The 12,102-nt window shown below is 45.4% G+C and overlaps 3 protein-coding genes across 13 annotated transcripts in view; 2 read left to right on the forward strand and 1 right to left on the reverse strand.

The window, feature by feature from the left end:
- LOC118508807 (aryl hydrocarbon receptor nuclear translocator homolog) overlaps positions 1-4,467 on the forward strand; it is a 207,278-nt gene extending 202,811 nt beyond the window's left edge. For all 11 annotated transcript variants that reach the window (XM_036048543.1, XM_036048538.1, XM_036048542.1 and 8 more), the window contains one exon: positions 429-4,467. In XM_036048543.1, coding sequence (XP_035904436.1) covers positions 429-922 — 494 coding nt within the window. In that variant the 3' untranslated portion in view covers positions 923-4,467. The remainder of the gene's footprint in view (positions 1-428) is intronic.
- A 2,261-nt stretch (positions 4,468-6,728) lies between these two features.
- Positions 6,729-9,236, forward strand: LOC118512632 (GILT-like protein 1). The gene is made up of 2 exons (XM_036057328.1): positions 6,729-7,675; positions 7,764-9,236. Exons 1-2 carry the CDS (start codon positions 7,391-7,393, stop codon positions 8,181-8,183), a joined length of 705 nt encoding a protein of 234 aa, XP_035913221.1. The 5' UTR covers positions 6,729-7,390; the 3' UTR covers positions 8,184-9,236.
- Positions 9,237-9,293: 57 nt separating this feature from the next.
- LOC118512631 (ruvB-like helicase 2) lies at positions 9,294-11,385 on the reverse strand. The gene is made up of 2 exons (XM_036057326.1): positions 11,202-11,385; positions 9,294-10,963 (listed from the first exon to the last, which is right to left on the reverse strand). Exon 2 carries the CDS (start codon positions 10,843-10,845, stop codon positions 9,424-9,426), a length of 1,422 nt encoding a protein of 473 aa, XP_035913219.1. The 5' UTR covers positions 10,846-10,963; positions 11,202-11,385; the 3' UTR covers positions 9,294-9,423.
- Between the last annotated feature and the right edge of the window lie 717 nt (positions 11,386-12,102).

The raw sequence follows: 12,102 nt of genomic DNA on the forward strand, positions 1-12,102 counted from the left end.
TTTGCCATTTTCTTCAAGCTTCAAGATATCATGGTGAAAATCGAATGGATGGTCGATTTTCTGTTTCAGAATATTCTCAGATAATTTCCGACCGTCTATTTGACGAATACAACAAATCGAGCTTGTAATATCCTCAGAAAAAATCGTATAGACGGTATTACACCGACTCATCTTTTATGGTGTCTTAGATGGTGTCCAACATTGTAATCGTAGGACATCGAGCCGCTACCGTATAATTATTTTTATTTTTTAATTCATGCTCAATTAATGATTCTTTGGATTTCGTCTATGCTAGATGACATTATCATGATATCATCTGCTAGAGGAACTACCTCGTTGGGCTGTCCAAAACACTATCCTTATAACAGCAACAGGTCAGGTCACCTTCCCACAGCCTCAACTAATCCTTGTCCATTCGTTCCATTCAGGTATCTGGAGCGGTTGGCAATCGCACCATCACGGTACCGGCCCGGAACCGATGCAAACGGGAGGATCCGGCGGTACGACCAACGGGCCCGGCTCATCACACACCTCTGTTGGGCTGGCGCAGGAAATGGCCACCGACAACGCCCAACAGCACATGCAACAGCAACAACATCCAGCCCTGCACGGGGCAGGCGGTGGCGGTGGCGGTGCAGGTGGCGGCGGTGGTGCTGGAACCGGTGGCGGAGGAGGTGCTCCACATCACGTACCGCCACACCCACAGCACCCGCACGCCCATCATCCGGTGCAGCATCCGCACCATCCACACCATCACCATCATCACCATCCGGGGCAGATCCATCCCGGGCATCATCCGGTCGTTGGGCAGCATCCGGGCCAGGGGCACGAGCTAACCGATATGCTGCAGATGCTCGACCAGAGCGGGACTACCTCGTTCGAGGACCTAAACATACACATGTTTAACACACCGTTCGAATGAAACCTGCTCTATTACGGTGGCTACAACAGCAGCAGCTACAACAGCAACAACAGCAACGGCAACAACAGCCACTCCGCGCCGGGAGTTGAACCTGCCGCCCAGGGCAGCTACTCCCTCGGTACGTCCGCTTCCTCCTATTCGTCCACCATCTGCGCTTCCTCCGCTTCCAACACCAGCAGCAACAGCAACAACAACAACAACAACAACAGCAGTGGCAGCAACACAACCGCCTCCGTAATGGCGGTCGCTGCAGCAGCTGCCGCAGCCGCCGCCGCCATATCATCAACCGCACCTTCCTTCCCGATGCTGCCCACGACCGCGTCGATAGTCGGCGGACGGCCCGAACCAATGGTGCTCGGCGACCCGGTGACGATGGCGCCCGGTGGCTTTAACGGGCTCGGGTACGGAATGATGGTGCATGAACATATGTAAATAGTAATTGGGGGAAAAAAAACTAAGCAACAAGTGAGAGGTGTGAATGAAGAGAGCGAAGAAAGCAAAAGGTGAGTGGTGTGGGCTCCAACACCAATCAACATCCCCAGAAAACAAGCCGCCAGCAACAGGTCTAGAAGAATTGTGTCCTCGATGCACGCTTCGTACATGCGTTTGTGTCTTCTTTCGTGTAGAATTATTGTGGCCAACATTATACGAAGGACGGACTCGGGGGGGGGGGGGACCACGTGCTACCTAACCCTCAGTGCGATGGTTACGCTCAGCAAGGTTTTAGTCGTCCGATTGTTTTTCTTTTAGAATTAAAATTCGTTTGAGTTTTGAGTTTTTAATTCAGGACAATGTACAGTGCGCGGTGCTAGTGGCGCTGCTGCTTGTACTGTTATAGTTCCAAGCAATCTTAATTTATTAACAGACGAGACACGCTGCCCAAAATCCTCCCAATAGGCACTCTTTGTAGGGTCAGTGCGTCTGCTAGGTAATGAGTTTCATTTCAATTTCCCCTCTAAAGGTCACGCTGGAATCGCCCAAAATACTTCTAGTGAAAAACAAGAATTCGTCCCGGGAAAAAAATCGTGTACAGTACAGATTATTTTTCCGTTTTTTTATCATCTTTACTGTAATGGATAGTTAATGGCGAGATAGACCCCCAAAAAAGAGAGGAAATCTAGGTGCAAGACGGATCTGCCTGTACAGCTTTCTTTCAAACTCAACACACCCGCCACACCACAGCAAAGAAAGGGGAAAACTTTAGCAAGATTCAGCAACAATTGTTGTCTCGGAAGGCACTCTACAGACAGGATGATGCGACAGAAGGAAAATGGCGAAAATTTAAGCTACTCAAATCCATCTTTGATGCGGAAATGAACACGCTTAAAAGGTCCTATCAAACCAAATTCCTCTAAGAGTTATCAATAACATTCTGGCATTTAGAACAGTACAACAGGATCAGGATTGTACTTGTTAGACGACCACAAATGATGAGATCGTCGTGATTTTAACGCATTTTTGAGCAACTTTTTCAACTTCAGGGAAGTGAACCTAAACCAAGGGAAGTAACTCTGATCCTTCGATATCCTTAAATCCACCTCAGAGATCATGGATTGCACCAGCCAGATGCTTGGTTTACAGCTTGAACTTCAGTTTCTCGGGAACATCCTCACGTTTATCCCTCGCAAATGAGGCAATATGTGTGTCTATTTGCGTTAGCAGTTGCGTGAAAGTCTTTTTTGATAACTCTCCGCAAGGATTTTTCAGCAATATGGTGTTGTGGCTTAAAGATGGAACGAATTTTATCAAGCTTGCAGACGTCCTTGGCCCTTTTTTTCTAGGCTGTTCGTACCTTAGGATCACTTCCTACATGGCAACTTCTCTAGCCATTCATTTGCAATATTGTACAGTTCGATTTTTGTCTGATGTAGCTCTACTCAGCAAGCATGAAAATATGAGTTATTAGCTAAATTTTCGCCCTTTCTTTTTCTGTCGCTCGCTGTGTCAAGTACAGTTCAAGTACAGCAAAGCCAGGCGCGTAAGATGCACATCGGGAAGGGCAATGTAAAATAATGAACCACCCGCGCGTGATGATCCTTCCTCATACTCACTGCTACCGTTACGCCGAGGTGAGTGAGAATGCTAGTGTGCGAAGAAAACGAAAAAGAAAACCAACCAGCTCTAAACATAATTTAAATAATCTTTTGAACACACTAATTTAAACGTAGATAAGCGGTAGGGTAAGTAAGCGTGTGAAAGATAATGGTGCCGATAGGAAGGGATGAGAAGGGGGGGAGCAGCAATACACATAAGCGGACGGAGGAAAGGATGCTTCATCGCCAAACAGAACTAAAAGTATGGTGGATATGGTCGTATGCAAGTTAGTTAGTTTCGCGGGCGCGCCTCAGCCCACGACGCGACCGAGCTGGTTTAATCAATCGTATTTGTTAGTTAATTTGCAAAAATGGCGGTAAAATAGGTGCGAGATTTCTTCCGAAGCAACTTCCTTCCGTTATGGCGCTCGTCCAGCTCCGAAAGCTCTTTCAGTGTATGAAGCAAAAGCGTCACCGCTATGGATTTGGTTTTTTTCACAAACCCGTACACAAAACTTCCAACGTCGGCAGGATTCCATTATGTTAAACTACACGACAGGCTTTCTATTTAGTGGCCACTAGGAAAAAGGAAAAGCGATGCGTGTGTGTGTGTGTGTGAGTAAGGAAAACGTGTTTCGTCCAGCTGATAAAAAATTGCTTAACCTTTTATCATTTTGCCTGGGAGCAAGCGGAATGATGAAGAGACGGATCAACGTTAAGAAAATATCATCATTGAAGAACAAAATTATTAGCTTGTTTCGGTTCGTCTGTATAAAGCGGAAAATTGTTTAGTGTAGGATTTAAACTTTAAAACAACACACACACACTCACACACTCCCAACACGGAGAAGAAAATCAGAAGAGGTAAAGGTAACAGTGTGGGAAAAAGCTCACACACAAGAAAGGAACACAGCATTACTAATTAGAGAAAGAAGCACAGAATGCGAATAGATTAATAGACGGAAGAAGAAGGTAGAAAAGCGAAACGAAACGATGAATGTATGGGTGGACATTATGCACATATTATGGCAGATGCTAACGCGTGAACATACATATATATATATAAATATATATAAATTGCATATAAATATAGATATAAACAGAAGCTGCGAGAAGAAAAGTAGACAGAGCGAGAGAGAATGAAACCAAGAGCGAATGTGTACTCCATTTTTTTAAGTAAACCAATGTGTGAATGAACCGTAGACGACAAAGAGCAATTTGCAAAAAAAAAAAACAAAAGAAAATGGCAAGAAAAAATGTAGAAACCGTGTGGGAGATGGGCGTGCTGGTGGAGCTAGGAGCAACGTGTTGTTCGTGTCATTCAAAAACTCACAATCCACAGCCTCGCCACGGTGAAACGGTGTGGAAATCATTTGAAAACTAAAAGCTAAAAAAGGGGTGGGAAAGAATCGAAGCAAAGTGTCGTGGGTGCGAAATAGACGAGAGATATAAATTACTAATTCAAGGAAGAAAATCAAGTTTAATATAATAAAAGAAAACTTAAAAAATATATCCCTGCCTGATGATGGTGATAGTTGTCGTTATTTGTTGTGTTTCAGGATTTCAGAGAAATTGGTTCAGGTGATAAATATTGGGTAAAAGACTCGAGAAGGCCCCCCCCTGACAAAATTTGTTAGGCGCTGTAGAATTTACGCCTAAAGGTATGCAATCCGCAGTACACGTTGCGGAAGCTTCACAGTGAGCTTTCAGTGTGCTTTCAGTGTGGTCAAAATTGGTTGAAGAAAGTCGAATAAAATATTGTTATTATTTGATTAAAATCCCCTCTCCGCTAACCCTACCATTCATTTTGGCTTATAAGGGCTTCGTACTAATTTTCGGTCGCACTAGGGGTGAACAATCGGGCCTAAAACATGCACGGCGTTCTCGGACGGTGGCGGAACAGTAATTCGATGAGAAATTGTTACCTTGCATTGATATTCAGCAAAGGAGGAAACATAAGAATATCATAATCTCAAACCACTTGTTACAATGTATTTTATCAAGTTCTACTCGCTGTCTATTAACAGTATTAAGGAACAATGCACAATGTTTACATCAAATGGGTTTTGACCATACAGAAATCCCACCGTACAACAAAAATGACAGGCCACAGTGCTGCACACAAAAGATTCTAGGGGGGGCCTTCTCGAGTCTTTTACCTCCCCTCTTCAACAATTTCAACATGCCCTCCTAATTATTTCACCCTACTATCACTAATACTACATAATCCTACTTCACTAATTAATGGGCGTGGCTTAATTCATCTCATTATCCTCATTCATTCTTCCTTGAATTCATTCCTATAATAGCTCCTGACTTAAGTTCATCGCAGATAGTGATGATGTTCATCCTCAAGGACCGCATTCGATTATGGACAACTTCTGATCCACTCGTTGTCATAATAACATCTCCGATACTCTTTTCTTGAACTAAACCTTGTAGACCTACAGCTACATTATTTGATGTTTCGGGATTCACTAGCATTTAGTTCGTTTTATTTATATTGTTTGCCTCTAGTACTAAACTGTAGATAATGCGTATACATTTTTGGAAGACAGATACCAAATTGTTGAATGAGAGAAAAAGCTCATGAAAATTGAAAAGGTAATGGAATGATTCCTACCGAATGTGCTCTTAAAATGGGCAATGAGATCATGTTAATCTCTGACCCTAAATTTGTAGTCTGGAATCTCTCCTTTTCCACAGGTCTGCTGGAGAACTACCAGACGAATCATTATGCAGTGGGTCGTACTGTCGTAGTCTGCTACAGGATCACAGGAGTCTACGGAACCTGTATTAAGCACGATTTCCCTGAAGTATAGGCCACTCTGGTTTACTCTGTTTATGTTATTATTCGAAGTGACGATCGTGTGAAGATAGCAGAACTCCTCTACACCAACCAGCTAATGATCGTCATCATATTTCCCGATACTCTTCTTCTACATCAGCCTTTATCACGCGTACAGAATCCTCGTCGAACAGGTACTTTATCGTTATCGCATTGTTCCTCAATCTTTACTTACTTTGGGTGCTCTCTGTTTCAGTTGGGTGTACGTCTCGCAGGTTCCTGTCCTCCTCGAAGCGAAGTTTCCGCTTAGTCCTACGATCTGAGACGTCGACAGTTCCACCCAAAGTACACCGGTGTTCCGCATTACTGATACAATAAGTTCAGCACGTACCTTTAGGTTTGTTAACATATGTAAGGGCTGACCAGTCGAAAAATAAATTAGTATTTGCTTAAAACGAAAAAGACGAACGGTTATCTTATTCTTATTATATTTTACAAAAAAAGATATTAAGTTGCTTTAAGTTGCTTCCCATCGTCGAATTTCGGTTTTGCTATTGAACCTAGACTTCTTCTTTTTAACGGTTATTGGTGCCTAATCGTGAGCAACAATTATGAAATGAGGTTAGCGCTGGTTCCCAAGACATAAGAATTTCGTCGCCGTCCGGTCCCAAAACGCGGCTTTTTAGAGCAGCATAAGCACTCCAATGAAGAAGCACAGGCTTAGCCGTGGATGTAGAAAGCATCAGAAATCCTCACATTGTCAGATGTGTTAGTTTTTGTGTACAAACAAGTGAAATTAAACAAAAATTATGAAAGTAATAAATTTTAGCTCATAATGAAACCTCAACCGAAATTACCCACTTCAAACGCGAAATATTTCAGTACCCTACCCTATCTATGGCCAAGTATTTTCACCGGGATGAAATATTTCAGTCTGAAACACGAATAACACAACTCACGAAAATAGCCGAAGCACGATGAGTTTCCTAGATTTTGACAACCTGCTGCTGGATGCATCGTCTATCGAGCGTTTGATAAGAAGAAATAAAAATTGATAAAAAGCAGCATTACCATCTACTGCTGCGCGCAATATACGGTAAACGCCAGTCCTGTCTGTGCACAGTTTGTGCAGCCGTTTGTTCCGTTCCTATAGCGCTTCCTATTTAGCAGCTGTTTTCCTTTACATCGTCGACCAGCAACAGAACTCCATTGCGAATATTTCCACCCGCAAACAGGCTTCTAATCGTGCGTTGTTTACCATTGGTGTGATACAATTGTCTGAGTCTGCCTTTTTTTTGTTTTGTGCTCTAACTGTGTATTGTAATGTAACAGCAGTTTCCTCTGCCACTACCAACCCGTAATCAGCGTCACAGTCAATTTAATCAGAGAAAAACATTATCATCATCGAACCGGATTGTGGCCCCGTGGTGTGGTCGGATATTGCGCGAGTGGGCTTTACCCACGCGTTTTGTACACATCATCAAACTCCATCGCGCTGTGGACGCCATTTAATCGATGATTGGTGGTGATTAGAGGCGCCGATTCCACGCGCAAAGAAAATTCTTCTCATATCAACCCGCAGTAGTGTGCTACAGCGTTTAGTGGCTTCATCCCCATCATCTCCACCAGCCAGCGCCTGCTAGCACCATGTTCCAGAAGCGGCAGCTACGCATCATCTACCTGGTGATTCTGATCGTCGTGATTGTGCTGATCTACAAGAGCTTCACCCAGCACAGGCAGAACGAGGAGGATGTGGAGCAAACGTCCGGTGGTGACGCCTTGCAAAAGCCTAACGCACCCGTCTACGTGGTCGTGTACTACGAGGCACTGTGTCCGGATTCGAAAAACTTTGTCCTGCACCAGCTACTGCCAGCGTACGAGCGTGCACCGGAGCTAATGGACATAGAGTTTGTGCCGTTCGGAAAAGCTTCGGTAAGTGGTGCAGCTGACCATGATGAAGCTCGGTTTAATGGGCCTATTATTAATTTCCCCTTCTTGCTTTGTCCCAAACCCTTCACAGTGGACTACAAAGTCCGATGGTTCGCTAGAGTTCGATTGCCAGCACGGTCCGATCGAGTGTGAAGCGAATACGATCCATGCCTGCGTGGTGGAAGCCGTTCGGGAGCCCCGGACCCGGCTCGACATGGTGGCCTGCATGATCAAGAACAACATTATCCCGCGGGACACTTTCTACCGCTGTGCCAAGGAGCACGGTGTGGAGATCGAATCGATCAAGAAGTGTTACGACAGTCCGCACGGTGCGGAACTGCTGAAGGTGCACGGTGAGGCAACGCACGCCCTACGACCGGCCGTTACCTTCATACCGACCGTAACGCTCGACGGTGCGCAGTACGTGCAGAAATCGATCCTGAAGGATCTGTTCGGCAATGTGTGCCAGGTGGTGTCGGGCCGTGGACCGAAACCGGATGTGTGCAAATGATAGCAGCTAGTGTTGCACTTCCTCGCGCGCTACCTGCAGTCGGAGCTGTTGGACGAAGTCCGCCAACTGCCCGGACAGTTGCGGCGAGGATTGTTTTGGCTGCTAAACTAAACCTGTGCGCGGTCGGGAGCGAGTGGAGCGAGCGCATACTTCGCATCAAGTCCATCCAAAGTCTAAATTGCCGCTTTCCGCATTTGTCGCAAGAGTCCTCCAACGACTCTACTCCTCTATTGTAATTTATTTCTTCCTTCCCTGTTTCGTTTTTTGGGGGTGATTCTGTCCATGATAAGCTCATCACCCACTTCCATCTCCAAGCTACTCAAAGTTGGAGCCTGGAGAGAGAAAAAAAAACTAGATCAAATATTAATAGTGCAATGTAGTGTGAAAGCAGAAGGCTTCGATCGTTGCCAAGGCGACGCAGAGGCTAGCGCACCCTTCTCCCCAGCAGTAGTCCGTACGCCCAATCGTGGTAGTCCGTGTAGTTCCGGTTGCAGTGCATCTCCGATATGAATGTAGTACAGTTTCAATTCCACACTAACATTACGATTGCTTCCAGCTGCTATGGTCGGCGGAGCATCGGAATCCACCGTACAGGGCAGAAGAGAGCGAAAAGGCAGGCAAACAGTTACTTTAAGTTAAATGTAGCCGATAGATGGGCAGTTTTCCTAACGTGAAAGGAGAGTATTTCCGGGTTCGGTTTGTTTAGTTTGTGCTTGGTGGGACAGGAAACGGAAACAGCGGTAGGAACTGTTTTCTACTAGAGACTGAGCATTTAACACACGCACACACACACAAGTACGTAACGAATTTAGTATGTCAGCGAACATTTTGCAATACCAGTAAGATAAAAAAACGGGGGGAATTCGTATTACGGAAGGCGATCGGTTCATTCTATTTGTTGTGTGTTCCGTTCCGTTTTATGTAGGTTTTGTTTTTGGGTGATATTTAAACATAGTTTTGAAACAGATTGTTGTTAAGATCGTAATAGTGGATCAATTAAATTATTAATAAAAAAAAAACGAACACAGCCGTTTATCGCTCTATCGAAGTAAATGCCGTTTTCGGGTTGAGTTTAAAATAATATTCCGAATAAGATTATGAACACTAGCCTTAGAGTATGAGTACAGCTACAATTTATTCTTCAAGTTTCAAACAAACACCACAAAAATAGACGGTTGTTTCGCCTTTTTAGATGATTATTCAATTGGAATACGGAAAACTCCTTCCTCGTACAATCATCTCAGTTGCTCTCAACTTCCATCGCCTGTGTCTGCTGCTGCTGACCATCCGAAGACGTCTTCGGTACACTGTCATCGTAAAACAGATACTCGTCCTGATATTCCTTCAAAATCTTACTCGACCGCTTCTCGTCCAGAAACAGCGAATACACCTTCCGAATGTCTTCGACCGTAATTTCGGCCGCTTTTCGCCGTTTGCTCACCAGATTTGCCGTCGTGATGGATTGGATCGCGTACCGTAGGCTCGTTTCCGTTGCAATACGCCCTAGCACCATCAGCGCGTCGTTGCTGATTTGACAATCTTCCTCCTCGCAACGAATCTTCAGAATCTCCTTAATTTCCTTCTCCGTGTACGGAACGGTACGAATGATGATCATACGATCGAGCAGATCGATCGGAATACCGTGCGGGCTACGATAGTGTGTGCCACGAATTTTGGTAATGCCTCGATTCGTAGCCATTACCACGACCGGAGCCATATCGCTTTCCAGCGCTCGGTTCAGGAAGGAGAAACATTCAATGTCCAGCATGTGACACTCGTCGATGAACAGTACGCCGGGGTTAATTTCTGCCTTACCCTCCTCACGCCATTCGATCACCTTGCTGTTAATCTGGTCCCGTACCTCCTGCTTGATTTCTCCCGTATCGCCGGAAAACAGTGCCAGAAAGCCGTGCGTTCTGCTGTTAATGACATCGATCTCGTGCAACGACACCGTATGGACCACCTCCTTGCGCTTCTGCAGCTCTCCCTCCGGACACTGGACGAAGCGAGTCTGCGTTCCGGTAGCGTCATAGTCCCGGGCACGAGTGAAACTTCGTCCCAGCTTCGACACCTTGCCGGACGCTTTGTCGATGGTGATGATGTCGCCCGCCTGGATCTTCTCCTTGATGAAACACTCGATAATCTTGTTGCCCAGATCGTAGTTCGTTTCCATGTCGGTCGTTTTCATCGTCACTTTGCCCACCTTCTGGCCGGTGCCCGTTGCTGGCCGGTCGATCTGAATTTCCACCACCTCACCCTCGATGATTTCCGTTTCCTCCTTAATCCTCAGCCCGATGCTTTTGCGCAGCGCCTGTGACAGTGCCTCGGTTTTGTTCATCTCCAGCGAGTAGATCTCCGAACCGGACATACTGGTGAAGGGCGTTTCGTTGCCAAGTGCCTGCGCCATACCGACAGCGATGGCCGTTTTGCCCGTGCTCGGTTCACCGGCGAGCAAAATACATCGGCCAGCGATTTTACCTTCCCGCACCATCTGCACCACGATGCCAGCGGCCCGGCGTGCTTCCTTCTGGCCAACCATACCCTGGGAAACGGTGCGTGCCTCGAGCACATCGTCCAGCCCAAGGCCGCGGATGTGCGAGTGTGCGCCGATACGTTCGATGCGGGTCACATCCCGGATTTCAATCTTTTCCAGATCCGCCATCGTCGATTGTTACTTGGTGACTACGGTTGTTCGCAAAAGCCTGGTAGCAGCACCCTTGTTTTATGCAGCAACTGTTCCAAGTACTGTTACCGTAGCAACCAAACAACAAGTGAAGGATCTAGAACGACAACCAATTCAATAGGTGGAGGTAAATTTGATAAGCAGAGATGTAGTTTTCTATACATTTTGCTAAAATTTAATGCGCTTGTGGAATATGTGAAAAACATTGTATGTTTGTTTTGTTTTTCTAAACCGCGTGGTGCAAAGCAGACGCCGGGGTTAGCACATTCGACCGCGATTTTCACTTGTTTTTAACAGTTTGATTGGTTCACTAACATTAATTTGCAATAACTCACCACTTGAAATTGCACAATTTACTATTTGGAAAGTTAAACGCAATTGATAATATAAAAATTCCTCCTGCTTGTAGGCGCACCGCGAATCAATCGAGAAGACGCTTTTTGTATATTTTTCACTGGCTCCAGTATTGAGCACGATTGTAAACCCGCGTGAATGGCGCGGTAGACCGACACTTTATTTGACAGGGTATTGCCATTTTAGACGTTTGACGTCACGAACAAATTTCTGACGTTTGGGTGCAGACTCGTATAGACTGATTTAATTTAGCCGTTATCGTATTCCAGCTAAATGAATGAAACATTAGCACAAAGAAGATGTTGCTTTCAATTTGAGGAAAACATTGCTCATGTTCAATGTACGGTTCTACTAATATTGTAATAATATTGATACCGCTCACGGTCAAGCCGTTCTGGCGAATGAATCAACGTCATCACTTAATTTGGGCCTAGCACGCCTCCTTTGTCCGTGGGGACGGTCTAAAAGGACTTTACGGGCTGGATCGTCCGATTTCATTCTCAAGAACAGCCAACCAGAGCCTGGCGAGTCTAATTCGTTGCACGGTGGCGAGATCACCATACAGCTCGTAGAGCTCGTTATTGTAGCGGCTCCTCCATTGTCCTTCCGCACATGCAAGGCCAAAAAACCCTTATGGACGTCTTGCTTCCTCTGGAATGCGAATAAGAGGGTTTTGTCAGCTTTTTACAGATACCATGTCTCAGAGGCGTATGTGTGTACTGGGACTTTAAATGCACTGTACAGTCCCAGCTTCGTCCATCGTAACAGATATTTCAACATCATGTTGTTGTCGGAGCTGACTTTTGACTCAGATATGTTAAGTTTAGGACGACTTAAAAAGTGCGGTTACCTATCTGTCCATTAGCCCAGCTAAATCGGATG

This window comes from Anopheles stephensi, chromosome 3, assembly GCF_013141755.1.
Source record: "Anopheles stephensi strain Indian chromosome 3, UCI_ANSTEP_V1.0, whole genome shotgun sequence".
Lineage (NCBI taxonomy): Eukaryota > Metazoa > Arthropoda > Insecta > Diptera > Culicidae > Anopheles > Anopheles stephensi.

Bases quoted from the DNA above. Each gene is read 5' to 3' on its own strand.
- LOC118512631 (XM_036057326.1), bottom strand. From the start codon at position 10,845: ATGGCGGATCTGGAAAAGATTGAAATCCGGGATGTGACCCGCATCGAA.
- LOC118512632 (XM_036057328.1), top strand. From the start codon at position 7,391: ATGTTCCAGAAGCGGCAGCTACGCATCATCTACCTGGTGATTCTGATC. The intron at 7,676-7,763 runs GTAAGTGGTGCA...AACCCTTCACAG, and splicing joins TGCCGTTCGGAAAAGCTTCG to TGGACTACAAAGTCCGATGG.